This window comes from Oryctolagus cuniculus, chromosome 6, assembly GCF_964237555.1.
Source record: "Oryctolagus cuniculus chromosome 6, mOryCun1.1, whole genome shotgun sequence".
Classification (NCBI taxonomy): Eukaryota; Metazoa; Chordata; class Mammalia; order Lagomorpha; family Leporidae; genus Oryctolagus; species Oryctolagus cuniculus.
In genome coordinates this window covers 82,285,074-82,303,518 of record NC_091437.1, presented here as the reverse complement: position 1 = coordinate 82,303,518, position 18,445 = coordinate 82,285,074, and the positions used below count along the sequence as shown (strand labels likewise).

Below are 18,445 nucleotides of genomic sequence, written 5' to 3'. Positions count from 1 at the left end.
AGGTGTGCATTATGTACTTCCTGCTGCAGTGTGTTATGTGACATACAAGAATATCTTTGTCTCACCATTCATTAATGGTACTCAGATGGTTAATGTGGTCATGACCAAATCTTTCAAGTGAATAAGTTGTTTGATTTCTTGTTATCAGCAGGCAATCTGGAGAAATATTTTGGTGTCATTTGAAGTCTTTTTTCTATAAAACCTTTCATGAGATAGTGCTAATATCTATTAAAGATGTTGTATAATGAGATTTTTCTAATTCTGTTGTGTTTTCTATGTATATTAGATGAAGTTCTGTAGAAAAATTTCTGCATCAGATGGAGTTATGAATTTATTTTGAAATGTTATTTCTTCTAAAAAGGCAGTATAAATGCTTAATTTTTCCATTATTTACCAGTTTTCAAAGTAAGAAGATGGGGTGTAAACCACCTCTAGGGGAAACAAATGTTTTTTCAGAGAAGAGTTTGCCTTTTTTTTTTTAAGATTTATTTATGTGAAGGCAGAGGCAGAGGCAGAGGCAAAGGGAGAGAGAGAGAGAGAGAGAGAGAAAGAAAGAAAGAGGTCTTCCATCCACTGGTTCACTGACCAATTGGCTGCAATGGCCAGAGCTGCGCCCATCCAAAGCCAGGAGCCAGGAGCTTCTTCTGAGTCTCCCACGCGGGTGCAGGGGCCCAAAGACTTGGGCTGTCTTCTGCTGCTTTCACAGGCCGTAGCAGAGAGCTGTATTGAAAGAGGAGCAGCCAGGACTAGAATCAGCACACATATGGAGTACAGCACTGCAGGTGACATCTTTACCCGCTACTCCACAGCGCCAGCCCTGAAGACTTTTTTTAAAAATATCCATATGAATTAAAGGTTTTTATATATTCAAACAGCATACAGTTATTATTTTGAAGTTAAATTTGTTCTTTTTATTGCTCACTTTTATTAACACATTAACTTTTTATATCCTTTCTTTTGATACTGTTGTATAATCCTTTCCTTTTGACATTATCTGTTGATTCTTTACTATAAGCAACAATTAAATGGTATCTTCTTGCTCATAGCAATCAACCATGAGATGACATCACATTTCATTCTTCCATTTAGTTCCCATCTTTGATTTCCATTTAGATCCACAGATTTATTCAATGTAAATAACTGCTTTTACTAAGGCTCTCTCAGTTATCACTTGGTTAGCGAAAGCTTGCCCTCCAACTGATTAATCAGTCATTTCAGGAGACCTAGCTTATGGGCATAAATACTACCTGAGTACATGTTAAAAATTGTTTTCGAGAGTCTTGAAAGACAACTTGGCTCATTACATAGTCTTTGGCATGCATGTATTAGTGTCTTAGTGCGTGACATAAACAACAGAATTTTAATCTGGTATCCAGAGGATCTTTCTGTAGGCTTAGGGGAAGAACCTTTCCTCTCAGTTTGTGGTGGCTCTAGACTATTTATTTATTTGGAAGGCAGAGTGGTAGGGAGACAGAGGAAAAGAAAGCACCCCAGACATGCTTGTCATTCCTTGGTCTGTAGTCACATTATTCCAGTTTCTTGTGCCTCTGTCTTCACATATTCATCTCTTATACTGTTTTTATAAGGATATCAGTCATTGGATTTCGGGTCCACCCTAATTCAGTGTGACTTCAACTTAACTAATTACATATGCAACAACCCTATTTTTGAATGAGGTCAACTGCGAAGGTCCTTTGTGGACATGAATTTCAGTAGAACACTCTTCAACCCACTGTACACTCCTTTATCTTAATTAACTTGTAGAAACTGTTGAGCTGGTGTGTGCATTTGCATATATGGGTGTGTGTTGAATCTTGTTGGCAAAAGGGCTAATATCAACCTGAATGGCTAGTTTTTTTGCACAGAAAAAATGGCAAAGAATTTAAATAGCGAAAACTATGAGATACATCAGAATTTTTCTGTCAAGAATACAAGAATTGACATTTTGGGCAGATTCCTAGATACCCAGTACATCTCTCAGTGTAAACATTTAGGTCCTCTTTTATTACAGGGACATTTCCTGGAGCTGTAATTGTAAAGATTAGTTCCGTGTATAAATTTCATTTTCTTTTTCAGGAACTGCTTACATACATATGTTGACCCTTTCACTGGCTTGCGTATCCATCACTTTCTGTCTGATTTCTTTTATCTGCTTAATTGTTTCACTTTTTACTTTTCTCTTTGCTTTACTTCTGAACAGGTCTTTTGTCCTTTATTTATCCTGTAATTTAGTGCTAAGTCTACAGTGATTTTGTCCTTTTTTTTTAATTCTTTTTTTGTGTGTGTGTGTGTGTGTGTGTTATATCAATTCCTGTTTCACATCTTCCTATCAAATTTGGCCAACTTTTCTAAGTCTTGCTGCTTTCTTTCATATTGCTTGTTTTTTTTTTTTTTATTTAAAAATTTTATTTTATTTGAAAGGCAGGGACATAGAGAGGAGAGAATAAGAGGAGAGAGAAAGGGGTAGGAAGACAGGGAGAAAGAAAAACAAGTATCCTTAATCTGCTGGTTTACTCCTCAGATATACAAAACAGCCTGAGCTGGGCCAAGTCAGAAACGCAATCCAGAATTCCCACATGGATCACAGAAGGCCAGCCACTTGAACCACAGCTCTCTGCTTTCCAGGGTGTTCCTTAGTTGGAAGCTGGAATCAGGAGTGGAGCCAGAACTCAAACCCAGGCTTTTGGTATAGAATGCAGGCATCCCAAGAGATGTCCTAACTGCTACACCAAATATCCTCCCTGCTTATTTGTTTGAGCAATTCATAGTTTTTCTCGGCTTCGTGGAAATTTTTGACTATCCTGAAGTGTTTTAATCTGCATTTTATGTTTATATTTTTCAGTGGACATTGTAGCTTTTTACTTCTTTTTCGTGTTTGGGCCAATTACTGGGGGATTGGTTGTTACATGGGAGCAAGAAGGGGATTTGGATAATTCGCCTTTCAGGAGCTTTCTTTTCTATTAGTGTGGGGAAGACTTTATCTGATTATCAGGCATCCTGTTTTGCTTTCGGATTTCTTCTGTCTTTCATCAAATCTCATTTCACTAAGGCTCAAAGCTTCAAACCGTTCTTCTCTTCAGCTCTGGTTGCTGCCTTACCCCAAAGGATGGCCTGTATCATCACCTGAATCTTAGCCCACACTACTGATCCCAGGTCTTCTCCAAGCCTCTGAATGCTTTGCCAGGTTTTGGGCCTACTTTCAGTAGTTCCCATTTTAGATGGGACCTTTTCCTTCTGGGAAGAAATCGTGGTCGATATTGTCTGAGTTTTCCCACCGCTAAGAGTTCTCCAACCTCTGGGCACCTCTGTGAAGCCCATGCTGTAATCCGCACACTGGGTCAGCACTGTTCTTTTCTCTTGGAGTGTGGTATTTCCTGCCCTCCTTTCTCACCTATTTGTGTTTAGTTTTCCTCTGTCTCCTGCTTTCTCTGTAGGTATGGATCATGGGTGTGTACACTGGCTCTCCTTATTGCTGTACATGATTTTCAGGAGATAGGAGAGGAGACTAGGAGATTCATCCTTGGGGAACTTAGAAACCCAGATGGTGCGTAGCTTTTTTTCAGCAGCCAGGAATAAGCTGGTGATGTGCCTGCTTTCATGACTAGTATTAGTGGATTATATTATGTCCCATAGTGAGTGACTGCTAGCAGAACAATCTAATTGGGATAATTCTAAGTTGTTTGTTTTGTTGTCTAGTTTGATAGGGAAGAAAACTTCCAAATCCAGGAAAACATCTCAAGCCATCTCTGGGGTCTCCTTCCTTGCAAAATTTTGTTCTATTTTTCCTTTTCTATTCCTTAATAAAAAAGATATGTAAATATAACTTTTTTTGTTGTTGTTGTTTATAAAGCCACTTAGATTGAGCCAGTAGGCACATAATGGAAGCCATGAGTGTATCTGAAGTAGAGGTAGTAAAGGAGAAAAAACAAATTTCAAGTTTGAATTATCCAGGTAAGTTCATTGTGCTTATGCCACATGTTGGGTTCCCCAAGGATCAGACTTCGAGATAGAGGTTATCGTGCAGGATATTTATTTGGGAATACTCTCTGTTTTGGAAAAAAATAATTCCATAAATGAGGACATGTTTTCAGTCACTTGGTACTTTGAATTCCAAAGAGAACAACTTGTATTTTAGACCTTCAGTACTATTAATGGCTATGATATTTCCTTTTCAGCCTGGGCAATGGTAGATGGTGGTTCAAATGTAAAAGCCCGGTCTTCCTACAATGAGAAGACGCCAAGGATTGCTGTGTCTCGCTCCCATGCAGGGATGGTCAAGCAAGTTGCTCTTCAGACTTTTGGAAACCAGACTACAATTATCGCTGCTGGTGGTGCTGGTATGTTCCTACTGCATGGTGATTCCCAGATGATATTCCCGGCATGGTCAGGGCTATGTCAGGGGACTCTTCTGTTTTTCCCATGCTTTGGGAGAAAGTGAAAAGAAATAGTGTACTTCAAAGTAGGTAATCTCTGGGGTGGGATTTCAGTGACACTGATTATCTTTTCAGAAAAAAAAAAAAAAAAAAAAGAGGTAAAAACACTCAGCAATCTCACAACAGTAATTTCCCATACTCAAATACTAGAGAAGATCTGCCCATACAAAAACAACCTAAGGTCTGGGTTTGACTCAAGTGGTCAGAAGCGTTTTACTGCATGAAAATACCAAATTATGATCAGAAAACACTTGTGCTAGAACATCTTTCAGCACAGTAAAAAAAGGGAGCAGTAATGATGATTAACTTTTAGCCCCAGCAGTTTAAATTGCTAATTGCATGTATCTACCTTCCTTATTTTTTTTTAAAAAAAAAAGGAAAAGTTTAAATCCTACCTCATTATAAAAAGTAATTAGGGTGATAGTACTAATTTTTACTCTCGTATTTCAACTCAGACCTGCTTAGAGGTTTTAGTGAAACTTACTGATGTCTAGCTTTTGTATAACATGTCATTCCATAGTTCTGTATAAGATGTCATTCCATAGGAAATGGCACATACTGAATGTGGCATTCCATATAAAATAACCATAACATATTTTTAAAATAAAATTATAGGCATATAGTAGCTTATGCTTGAGACTTGCTTAAATAAGTTAGTTTGCAGTACATTTTTGTTCTTTGAATTTAGTGTTTCTACAGTTACTTGTAAAAAAAATGCTTTTAAATGGAAATAATTTTAAACTTAGGGAGCAGTTGCAGTGAGCTCCTGCTCTTTTGAGCAATAACCCAAGTCCTATGTTTATCTTTCAGGTTATAAAGTTTTAGCACTGTTGGATGTGCCTGACCAGAATCAAGAAAAAGCCGATCTATATATCCATGTGACATACATCAAAAAGTGGGATATATGTGCTGGCAATGCCATCTTAAAAGCCCTTGGGGGGCATATGACCACTCTGAATGGTGAAGAAATTAGTTACACCGGTTCAGACGGCATTGAAGGGGGACTGCTTGCTAGCATCAGAATGAACCACCAGGCTCTGATCAGAAAACTACCAGATCTAGAAAAGACAGGACATAAATAAGCATAACTGATTACAGGGTACAACTCTTCCAGAGTGGAAAAGGCTAGCCTGAAACACACTGGAAGCATCAAGGGATATGTGGAGACTATGCATGGTTAAGGCCATCTCGGACTTTTTAAAGTATTTATGAAGCATCAGAGACTTATTTTCCCTATAATAGGATGAAAGATCAGGGAAAATGGGTTGCTTCGTGTCTCAAGTATTGTCTTTATTTTTGAGACTATTTTCGTACAGTTGTCATACACAAGGCGCATATATATATAAATATATATATATTTGTGAATTAAAATCTATAGCTGAGTCTACGTTGTTCTGAGTCACCATTTTCACACAACATCATGATTCTTCACTCTGTCAGTATTTTCATACAGAATTGGGCTGAAGGAAGGATTGATTTTGTGTAGATGTTTAATATAACTTACAATTATATCTCATTGACAATAAGGTAATTGGGGAATTTTATTCCTAATTTGGATAGAAAGCACAAGAAACCACACATTCATTAATATACAACAAATGCTGTATCTGTTACTGAATATTTCTATGGATTAAAATAGAAAAAGCTTAAATCATTTTTTCTTTGAAATTTTAATAACAAATTCACCAGCTTGTAGAAAATATAGACATGATTTCCATTGTAATCATAATTTCTATGTATGTGTGTATGTATGTGTTTTGTTTTATAAAGAAAAAAATGTGTTTGTACCCATGGGCTCAACATTTCTGCCATCTTGCTATAGGTTTTTGTTTTCCCTATGGAAGATGCATGGTTCTATCCTTCCCCTCCTAACCAGCATTTAATATTTAACTTGGAAGGTTTGGTTTAAAGTTTCAGGGTTATAATTTTGGTACATTTCTCATTAGGAGTAAAATAATGCTATAAGACACTGTAAGATTATAAATGATTCTATTATAATTGAAAGTTATTTGACACAATGTGGACTGAACTAGCTTTTATTATTTTCAGAAAATTTGTTGTAGTAATTTTTTAAAAAATTGCCAGGTTTGTATGTGGAAGATTGTCTATCAGGAGTGAGTATAGTTGCTTTTGCCATGGTTGCTTTTACTACTAATAAATGTTTAGGACCCAGTGAAACTCTCAAAGTAGTAACTTTTGATACTCCATAGTTTTCCTTTAGATTATAGTAATGAAAATTAAAGTTACTTTCTTGTGAAATTTTTTTCTGTGAAGCCTGAAGAATCTGGAAAAAAAGATGATGAAATATTCCTGTGTTGCCGTGATGAGAACTTATCTTGATGAGCTATCTTTGATTGAGATGTGTGGTTTCTCTCAATATGATATCTGAAAGCTTCATATAAAATCAATGCCATTATTTTCTATGACTTTAATGGCTTTATATTCCTTAATACACCGATAAGGAGAGGGATTTCTAATGATTTCTTTTTTTTGTTTGTTTGTTTGTTTTTTATTTGAACCCTAAAACGACTTTCCGTTTGTTTTTCTATTGTGGAAATAAAATTGATTGAAGAGTGCACATTCTAGCTTGGTAGCATGTGCATACTTTACGTTTGTGTGTTACACTGTCCAATGCCCTTCAGTTCCCCATTATTGAACTAAAGTTAGTATGATGCCAAGGTTTCCTCTGGTCTCTAGCAAAGGATCACAAATTTGTTATTGGCAGAGGCTTTGTTACAATAGGCCTTTGAACATTCAGTTTGGGTAGTTAGAACACTTGATATCTAAACAGACATGGGGTTTTTTGAAAAGAATATCAAGAATCTCATTTCTACTTTGCAGCAAGATGAGGAAATCCTTTTCCCAGGAGAGAGAGCAAAAGACAAATTCCATTATCCAAGTCCTGTGGTGTAAGCATTTGTTTTAATTGTAGTTCAATCAAAGGGAAATGAGACTGGCAAGTTGGAAATGGAATTTAATTGGAAGGGTTTTTTTAATATTATATTTAAATTTTATGATTTAGTGGAGGTAAAAATAGTTCATATGAGCAAGCATGGTTGCTTTGGTTTTATTTTTAATTTCATTAATCTATATAACTAAATATGTGAAGGATGTGTGTTGTGTGCAAAAATTAAGCTATTGGCCTGAGAGTTAAATAACTTATTTTTACAATTTGTTAGGATAATCTAGTTATTAATGATTTATCCGTGCTTTTATAGAAACTTCATTTTTAAATTTTTGTTTATTTGTAAGAGCCAGTAAACATTACAGAATTATTTCAAGTACAAGAAACAGTATTTATATTTATTTATATGAGACATTATGACAGAACATACCAGTAAAGCACCTTCATGAGTGAGGCATATAATACCTCCTGAAATTATATAAAACTATTTCTAAAGCTGCAGAATAGGTACAGTTTACTAATAACTTCCACCACCCCAATTTCTGCTCTTCCCTTTTCCTTTCATTCATCTTTGCTCTTATTTGGAAGATTAATTTTCCTTTGAAATTGAGTTTTTTGCATCACATTTCGTAAAAGCAGTGCCATCAGTAACCTTGGTATCCATTGAGTGCCCCATCTTTAGTCCCTTTTCATCCCCCCTACCCTGGTCCAAACATCTCCCTTGCTCATTAATATTCTTTTATTTCTTCTCTTTCTCAGCCCATATGCTCACCCCCAGATTCTTTCATGTAACCATTTCTTTGTGATTGGCTGCTGAAATGTTGAAGTAGAACTGAGGCCTTGATGAAGCTCCTGGCAAATGGCTAGTTGACTGTCTTCTCAAAGCTTGTGAAGGGAGATAGGCTTCAGAGTAATGACCCTTTACATTTCAAGTTTAATCCAGTACTTTGGTCTTTACAAAGCTTTTTTTCCAACGCATCTCTCACGAATGTAAATATAAAAACTAGAGTTGGATAGGTAAGCCTGCTTGAGGAAATTTGTTTTTTTCTTTTGTTTTCATATTTATATCCCCCATTTTAGTTAAGTTTACAAGGGCCTACAAGATGGTCATACTTGTCTTTGGTATGTGATTGTATCCTTACCCCAATTTTAGTCCATCTTAATCTTAAACCAGTAATATTCTAGTGAATTGTCTATAATGCATAATGAAGTTATAAAAGCATCTTGATTTACATGTGTAAAGTAGCAGTTGTGCAGATTCTCATTTGCTGAGTCCTTTCCTTGAGTATTTTGTAAATTGCACTCCAGGAAGGTTGCTTGGGCCAAGGCTAAGAAAGAGTTGGGAAGGAAGATGGAGGAGCTTGGGTGCAGGGGGGCAGGGAGGATGAGAAGAAGCATCTGACCTAACCCTTAGCATCAGCACCCTGCTCTTGTCTCAGTATAAATTCAAAATCTGGATTTTACTCAGGCTTTGAAGATGACATATCTCTGATTAACCCAAGTGCAGAAGGTGGAGTGCCACTGCAGAAAAGAAACTCCAGTTTTCCTGTCTTGGATTAGACCTTGAAGATGTCCTTTGCAAGACAGTCTTACAGGTTAAAACAGGAACTCTCTGCGTTATCCTAACTGCAGCCACCTGTCTTGGCTGTGTGTTGATTGCTTCTAGATAGAAACAATGAATTTTCATTTTTTACTTTAGATCTTGGTTGAATTTAAGATGTATTTATTTATATGCCCACAGAAAGTTTGTCTTGTAACCCTTGTGTAAAGTAAACATAATCTATGATTTCTGTTTTTATCTTAAAAAAAGTTGTGCCTTAACAATAGGGCATTGTATGTTAATAAGGGAAAACAAAACCTTTTTTTAATAGGTGGGGAAAATAGGAACTTTTTGCCATTAAAATTTAAGTTGTTTTAATGTTTTTAATATTAGAGTTGGGAATTCATTAATATTAAATAAAATTGATATGAAATTATTTTTGCATAATCTAGCATTTTCAACTAAAGTACATTTTTATAAGAACTGGCGTCTTGATGTAAATAGGTCTGAAATGATACTCCATATCATGATTGTTAATTTCAATGAATAAAACTAGGATTGATCACATCTTTACAAATTTTACTTTTAAATAAATAATTTCAGTATGTGATGCTGTACCTTTTCCCCTAGTCATGTAGAGTCATTTTGATTTTAAAAATTGGTATTTATTCATGACTATATGAATTATTTATTACTGTTAAAAATACAATATGTTGTGTACAACGGTTTCTAAGAGGGTAGAGGATTCTGGGTGTGGAAGGGCAAGGAGATCAAGCTATATATTTCAAAATGAAGTTTGGGTTTTATGATGTGATGATTTTGTAAGTTGTGTCTTTTTGTTTCATCAAAGCCTGGCAGATAATATGCATTCCAATTGACCATTGGTTAACTTTTTTTTCTTTTTAAAGTTGGGTGGTGAAATAATTTTGTTGGAAAATGAGATTTGTAAGTTTTTCTTTGAGATAATGTAAGCCAAACTTTTATAAGTTAATGATGAATAATATTAAAACTTTTTATGTATTGTGTTTGTAAGGATTTCCTGAAGTGGTAGAATTCATGTAATTTGTGTGAATTATAAAAAAGAAAATGATTTTTGGTTAGTATGTCCATTAAAATTATTTTTGAGGTGTATATTATATATACACATAGTAAATTTTTCTCTAGGAATAAATTCCACCCCCTGTGTTCTTTTAAATAGGAAAAAAGCCCAGTGCATCGTTAGACCAATTAACCTACAAAAACTATTTTCTCTTATTTCCCTAGATTAGCTGTTATAGCCTTCTTCATCCTTTATGTAGTATTAAAGGAGCACTCATAAACTTTTAATTTCCAACCACTCTTTAATGCCCTCTACTGGCAGTAGTCAAAACTAGTATTTTTAGCCTAACAGAAGAGCCCTATTCTGCCATGATGAACACTGGCGCTATGTGGCCTCATTGTTCCCCTATGGCAATGTTGAGCAGCTCCACGTGTATATAAACAAAACTCTAAAAGAAAACTATGAAATTGTGTTTCCTGTGTCCCTTCCTCTTCAAACTTATCCCTACTTCCTATGAGTTCTTTTCTTAGGCCAGCAAAGATGGGAGAAATTGAAATCAGGATACATTTTTCACACATTTAAAGTGATAGAACTAGAGCCTTCCTGTTCCCGATACTTACTTAGACCGGGTTTTCTTAGGTGCTTAGTGTGTGTGGAACTAAATTGCATGAAGGTTGACTACTAGCAGTGTCCTGATTCATGCCTCAGTTATAGGAGCTGGTGGTTTCTTTTGTTTCATTTGCAAATATTTATCTTGTGATTATCACCATGTACACTTTTTTTTTTTTTTGATACATTTCTGTTTTCCTTCAGGTACTACCCCTTGGTCAATTAACTGTAGAAATTGTGATTGCTTACAATAACATAATTGTCCCGAACTCTACCCTGGTTAAACTTTGCCAAATGAAATTTGAATTCTATGAATAAATTGGTCATGTCTGAGAGAGGTGGTGTGCTGCATCTGTTTTTTTCCCTGTTCCTTTTATTATGTTAAGACACAAAAAATTACTACTATAACCATTTTCTTTTTTAAAGTTATACTTGAAAGGCAGAACAACAGAGAGGGAAAGACAAGAGACATCATCCAGTTTCCAGTTCACTTGCCAAACAGCTGCAACAGCCAAGGTTGAGCCAGTTGGAAGCCAGAAGCCGGGAACTCCATCCTGGTCTCCCACATGGATGACAAGGGCCCATGGATTTTGGCCATCTTCTGCCTTCCCAGGCACGTTATTGTTAGCAGGAAGCTGTATTGTAAGCGGAGCCACTGGAGTGGGGGTGGGAAGGAGAGAAGAAGCAGAGTGTAACCTGTTGCACCATGATGGCATCCCCTATTCTAAACATTTTCTAATGTACAATTCACTGGTATTAAGTACATTCATGATGTATAACCATTACTACTACCCATTTTCCAAGAAGAAACATTTTAAAATTTATTTTTCTAAAAGATTTATTGTATTTGAAAGGCAGAGTTAAAAAGTGAGGAAGAGACCAGAGACAGGGATCTTCCATCCTCTAGTTCACTCAAACAACTGCAATGGCCAGGGCTGGACCAGACTGAAGCCAGGAGCCACGAGCTCCCTCCAGGTCTCTCAGAAGGATACAGGCATTTGGGCTATTCTCTGCTGCTTTCCCAGGCCTTTCATAGGGAGCTGGATCAGAAGTGGAGCAGCCAGTACTCGAACTGGTGCCAATACAGGATGCTGATGTCACAGGCAGCAAATTTACCTGCTACGGCACAATGCCAGCCCAGAAACTACATCTGAAACAGTGATTCCCCATTCTCTCCTCAACTCCCAGCCCTTGGTACCCTGTATCCTGTGTTGTGTCTCTGTGGATGCATCTGCTTTGAACTCTTAATTTTGTGGGCTTCTCAATGTACATAAGTAGTCTGAGAACAGATATCTACATGACAAATAGTACAACTATTATTTGAGCCCTTTATTAGATTTCTAAAAGCAAGATGGAGATAGGGAAATGAGAGCAAAAGAAAAGAAATTGTAGAGAGGTAGTAATATAAAATGTCTGAGAATGATAATCAAGTTTTGCAGATAATGGACATCATACAATCTCAAGATAGTTTTTATTTTGGTTTCCTCTGAGGATCAATAGAGCAAGTTTCAGAATAGCAAGACACTTTCATTCTGACACTGGCAAATGAATTGTCTCCCTACTGCTGTTGACAACTGCTCTTTGTTGCCCACAATATCTTTCTTCTGTTTCCCTACTTAAATTTTAATTACTATAATGAAATACCTGAGACTGGCTGGCTGGATAAAGGAAAGAAGTTTATTTATCTATGGTTCCCGAGGTGCACAGTCCAAGACCAGGCAGGCCCCATCAGTCCCATTGGTTCAGTCTCCTGCTGTCAGAGTTCCAAAGAGGCACAAAGTGGCACAGAGCATTATACAGTAAGAGACAGGCAGTGTGAATGGCTGTGTGGGCTCATAAGGCCACCAGGAATCTAACAATCCAATCTACTCACTTAGCAAAAGCCCCAGTGCTAACTCAACACGATAGTTGGATTAAGTTTCCACCCCTTCAAGATGTTGAGAGCTAAATCTTTGAATTCAGGGGACAGATATTCAAGCCACAAAATAAATTGATCTTTTCAGAGGCTACATGGTTTCTCTGCAATTCTGTTAAATTTTCTCAGTGTTTCCAGAAAAAGTATTTGTCTGCTTTATAGATGGACATTCGCCCCTTGACAGAGCTGAGTGTGAAGGTGGTGGGATGGGGAGAGGATCCCTGTGCCAGCTGGGAATGTGTGTGTGTTGCTAGCCTGGAGTTCACTAGCACTCCTACACACAGCCTCCCTTTCTAGGCTGCTGGTACATACAGAGGCACAAAAGACCTGTTTGAATGCTGGAGGAAGCATACGACTAATTTTTTTTTCTCACTACAGTTTTTATTGAAGATCATGGTACATATCAAGGCCATTTTAAAAAATATTTTTTTACTTTTAAACATTAAACATTTTTATTAAAAATCATTGTACATATTTATAGGATTCAGGGTAACATTTTTTTTTACAATTTTTTTCACTTTTATTTAATAAATATGAATTTCCAAAGTACAGCCTATGGATTACAATGGCTCCCCCCCCACAACTTCCCTCCCACCCGCAACCCTCCTATCTTCTGCTCCCTCTTCCATTCCATTCAGATCAAGATTTATTTTCAATTCTCTTTATATATGGGAGATCAGTTTAGTATATATTAAGTAGAGATTTCAACAGTTTGCACCCACACAGAAACATAAAGTGTAAAATACTGTTTGAGTACTAGGTATAGCGTTAATTCACATTGAATAACACATTAAGGACAGAGATCCTACATGGGGAGTAAGTGCACAGTGACTCCTGTTGTTGACTTAACAAATTGACACTCTTTTTTTTTTTTTTTTCCTGTTTAACTCAGGGTTTTTTTTTTTTTTTTTAAACTTTTATTTAATGCATATAAATTTCCAAAGTACGACTCATGGGTTACAATGGCTTCCCCCCATACCGTCCCTCCCACCCACAACCCTCCCCTTTCCCACTCCCTCTCCCCTTCCATTCACATCAAGATTCATTTTCGATTATCTTAATATACAGAAGATCAGCTTAGTATACATTAAGTATGGATTTCAACAGTTTGCTCCCACACAGAAACATAAAGTGAAAAATAATAGATGATTTTTTTAAATGATGATGAAATCAGAGCAGACCTATTGTCATGTTTAATCCCAGTGAGAGTCAAGTTGGGAATTGATAATTTCTTTTTTTTTTTTTTTTTTTTTTTTTTTTTTACAGAGGATCAGTTTAGTATGCATTAAGTAAGGATTTCAACAGTTTGCACCCCTATAGAAACACAAAGTGAAATATATTGTTTGAGTACTCGTTATAGCATTAAATCTCAATGTACAGCACATTAAGGATAGAGATCCTACATGAGGAGTAAGTGCACAGTGACTCCTGTTGTTGACTTTACCAATTGACACTCCTGTCTATGGCATCAGTAATCTCCCTATGCTCCAGTCATGAGTTTCCAAGGCTATGGAAGCCCTCTGAGTTCTCCGACTCTTATCTTGTTTAGACAAGGTCATAGTCAAAGTGGAGGTTCTCTCCTCCCTTCAGAGAAAGGTACCTCCTTCTTTGATGACCTGTTCTTTCCACTGGGATCTCACTCGCAGAGATCTTTTGCCAGAGTGTCTTGGCTTTCCATGCCTGAAATACTCTCATGAGCTTTTCAGCCAGCTCCGAATGCCTTTAGGGCTGATTCTGAGGCCAGAGTGCTATTTAGGACATCTGCCATTCTATGAGTCTGCTGAGTATCTCACTTCCCATGTTGGATCACTCTCCCCTTTATAGATGGACATTCGCCCCTTGACAGAGCTGAGTGTGAAGGTGGTGGGATGGGGAGAGGATCCCTGTGCCAGCTGGGAATGTGTGTGTGTTGCTAGCCTGGAGTTCACTAGCACTCCTACACACAGCCTCCCTTTCTAGGCTGCTGGTACATACAGAGGCACAAAAGACCTGTTTGAATGCTGGAGGAAGCATACGACTAATTTTTTTTTCTCACTACAGTTTTTATTGAAGATCATGGTACATATCAAGGCCATTTTAAAAAATATTTTTTTACTTTTAAACATTAAACATTTTTATTAAAAATCATTGTACATATTTATAGGATTCAGGGTAACATTTTTTTTTACAATTTTTTTCACTTTTATTTAATAAATATGAATTTCCAAAGTACAGCCTATGGATTACAATGGCTCCCCCCCCCACAACTTCCCTCCCACCCGCAACCCTCCTATCTTCTGCTCCCTCTTCCATTCCATTCAGATCAAGATTTATTTTCAATTCTCTTTATATATGGGAGATCAGTTTAGTATATATTAAGTAGAGATTTCAACAGTTTGCACCCACACAGAAACATAAAGTGTAAAATACTGTTTGAGTACTAGGTATAGCGTTAATTCACATTGAATAACACATTAAGGACAGAGATCCTACATGGGGAGTAAGTGCACAGTGACTCCTGTTGTTGACTTAACAAATTGACACTCTTTTTTTTTTTTTTTTCCTGTTTAACTCAGGGTTTTTTTTTTTTTTTTAAACTTTTATTTAATGCATATAAATTTCCAAAGTACGACTCATGGGTTACAATGGCTTCCCCCCATACCGTCCCTCCCACCCACAACCCTCCCCTTTCCCACTCCCTCTCCCCTTCCATTCACATCAAGATTCATTTTCGATTATCTTAATATACAGAAGATCAGCTTAGTATACATTAAGTATGGATTTCAACAGTTTGCTCCCACACAGAAACATAAAGTGAAAAATAATAGATGATTTTTTTAAATGATGATGAAATCAGAGCAGACCTATTGTCATGTTTAATCCCAGTGAGAGTCAAGTTGGGAATTGATAATTTCTTTTTTTTTTTTTTTTTTTTTTTTTTTTTACAGAGGATCAGTTTAGTATGCATTAAGTAAGGATTTCAACAGTTTGCACCCCTATAGAAACACAAAGTGAAATATATTGTTTGAGTACTCGTTATAGCATTAAATCTCAATGTACAGCACATTAAGGATAGAGATCCTACATGAGGAGTAAGTGCACAGTGACTCCTGTTGTTGACTTTACCAATTGACACTCCTGTCTATGGCATCAGTAATCTCCCTATGCTCCAGTCATGAGTTTCCAAGGCTATGGAAGCCCTCTGAGTTCTCCGACTCTTATCTTGTTTAGACAAGGTCATAGTCAAAGTGGAGGTTCTCTCCTCCCTTCAGAGAAAGGTACCTCCTTCTTTGATGACCTGTTCTTTCCACTGGGATCTCACTCGCAGAGATCTTTTGCCAGAGTGTCTTGGCTTTCCATGCCTGAAATACTCTCATGAGCTTTTCAGCCAGCTCCGAATGCCTTTAGGGCTGATTCTGAGGCCAGAGTGCTATTTAGGACATCTGCCATTCTATGAGTCTGCTGAGTATCTCACTTCCCATGTTGGATCACTCTCCCCTTTATTTACTCCATCAGTTAGCGTTAGCAGGTACTAGACTTGTCTATGTGCTCCCTTTGACTCCCAGTCCCTTCACCATGACCAACTGTGAACTGAAACTGATCACCTGCAACAGTGAGATGGCATTGGTACATGCCACCTCGATGGGATTGAATTGGAATCCCCTGGTATGCTTCCAACTCCACCACTTGGGGCAAGTCAGCCTGAGCATGTCCTAAATTATACATCTCTTCCCTCTCCCATTCCCATCACCATGTTCAACAGGGATCACATTTCAGTTAATTTTCAACACTTAAGAATAACTGTGCATCAATTACAGATCTAAACCAGTCATATTAAGTAGAACAGATAAAAAAACTACTAAGAGGGATAATGTATTTAGTTGTTCATTAACAGTCAGGGCTATGCTGATCAAGCCACCATTTCCCATAGTGTCCACCTCACTCCAACAGGTTTCCCTCTTGGTGTTCAGTCAGTCGTCACCGATCAGGGAGAACATATGGTATTTGTCCCTTTGGGACTGGCTTATTTCACTCAGCATGATGTGTTCCAGATTCCTCCATTTTGTTGCAAATGACTGGATTTCGTTGTTTCTTACTGCGGTATAGTATTCTAAAGAGTACATATCCCATAATTTCTTTATCCAGTCTATCGTTGATGGGTTCCAGGTCTTAGCTATTGTGAATTGAGCTGCAATAAACATTAATGTGCAGACCTCTTTTTTGTTTGCCAATTTAAATTCCTTTGGGTAAATTCCAAGGAGTGGGATGGCTGGGTCGAACGGTAGGGTTATCTTCAGGTTTCTGAGGAATCTCCAGACTGACTTCCATAGTGGCTTGAGCAGTTTGCATTCCCACCAACAGTGGGTTAGTGTCCCTTTTTCCCCACATCCTCGCCAGCATCTGTTGTTGGTAGATTTCTGCATGTGAGCCATTCTAACCGGGGTGAGGTGAAACCTCATTGTGGTTTTGATTTGCATTTCCCTGATTGCTAATGACCTTGAACATTTTTTCATGTGCCTGTTGGCCATTTGGATTTCCTCTTTTGAAAAATGTCTATTGAGGTCCTTGGCCCATCTCTTAAGTGGGTTGTTGGTTTTGTTTTTGTGGAGTTTCTTGATCTCTTTGTAGATTCTGGTTATTAACCCTTTGTCTGTTGCATAGTTTGCAAATATTTTTTCCCATTCTGTCGGTTGTCTTTTCACTCTCCTGACTGTTTCTTTTGCAGTACAGAAACTTCTCAATTTGATGCAATCCCAATAGTTGATTTTGGCTTTGACTGCCTCTGCCTCCCGGGTCTTTTCCAGAAATTCTTTGCCTGTGCCAATATCTTGAAGGGTTTCTCCAATGTTCTCTAGTAACTTGATGGTGTCAGGTCGTAGATTTAGGTCTTTAATCCATGTTGAGTGGATTTTTGTGTAAGGTGTAAGGTAGGGGTCTTGCTTCATGCTTCTGCACGTGGAAATCCAGTTTTCCCAGCACCATTTATTGAATAGACTGTCCTTGCTCCAGGAATTAGTTTTAGATCCTTGATCAAATATAAGTTGGCTGTAGATGTTTGGGTTGATTTCTGGTGTTTCAATTCTGTTCCATTGGTCTATCCATCTGTTTCTGTACCAGTACCATGCTGTTTTGATTACAACTGCCCTGTAGTATGTCCTGAAATCTGGTATTGTGATGCCTCCGGCTTTGTTTTTGTTGTACAAGATTGCTTTAGCTATTCGAGGTCTCTTGTGCCTCCATATAAATTTCAGCACCATTTTTTCCAGATCTGAGAAGAAGGTCTTCGGTATCTTGATTGGTATTGCATTGAATCTGTAAATTGCTTTTGGGAGAATGGACATTTTGATAATATTGATTCTTCCAATCCATGAGCATGGAAGATTTTTCCATTTCTTGGTATCCTCTTCTATTTCTTTCTTTAAGGTTTTGTAATTTTCATCGTAGAGGTCTTTAACGTCTTTGGTTAAGTTTATTCCAAGGTATTTGATTGTTTTTGTAGCTATTGTGAATGGGATTGATCTTAGAAGTTCTTCCTCAGCCATGGCATTGTCTGTGTATACAAAGGCTGTTGATTTTTGTGCATTGATTTTATACCCTGCTACTTTGCCAAACTCTTCTATGAGTTCCAATAGTCTCTTAGTAGAGTTCTTTGGGTCCCCTAAATACAGAATCATGTCATCTGCAAAGAGGGATAGTTTGAGTTCTTCCTTCCCAATTTGTATCCCTTTAATTTCTTTTTCTTGCCTAATAGCTCTGGCTAGAACCTCCAGAACTATATTGAATAGCAGTGGTGAGAGTGGGCATCCCTGTCTGGTTCCAGATCTCAGTGGAAATGCTTCCAACTTTTCCCCATTCAATAGGATGTTGGCTGTGGGTTTTTCATAGATTGCTTTGATTGTATTGAGGAATGTTCCTTCCAAACCCAGTTTGCTTAGAGTTTTCATCATGAACGGGTGTTGTATTTTATCAAATGCTTTCTTGGCATCTATTGAGATAATCATATGGTTTTTCTTCTGCAGTCTGT

At 37.3% G+C, this 18,445-nt stretch overlaps 1 protein-coding gene across 1 annotated transcript in view; it reads left to right on the top strand.

Annotated features, from left to right (window-relative positions):
* Window positions 1-10,861, top strand: part of BPNT2 (3'(2'), 5'-bisphosphate nucleotidase 2) — a 35,189-nt gene extending 24,328 nt beyond the window's left edge. Inside the window, exons 4-5 of the mRNA XM_002710504.5 lie at window positions 4,176-4,337; window positions 5,244-10,861. Coding sequence (XP_002710550.2) covers window positions 4,176-4,337; window positions 5,244-5,515 — 434 coding nt within the window. The 3' untranslated portion in view covers window positions 5,516-10,861. The remainder of the gene's footprint in view (window positions 1-4,175; window positions 4,338-5,243) is intronic.
* Window positions 10,862-18,445: the final 7,584 nt, after the last annotated feature.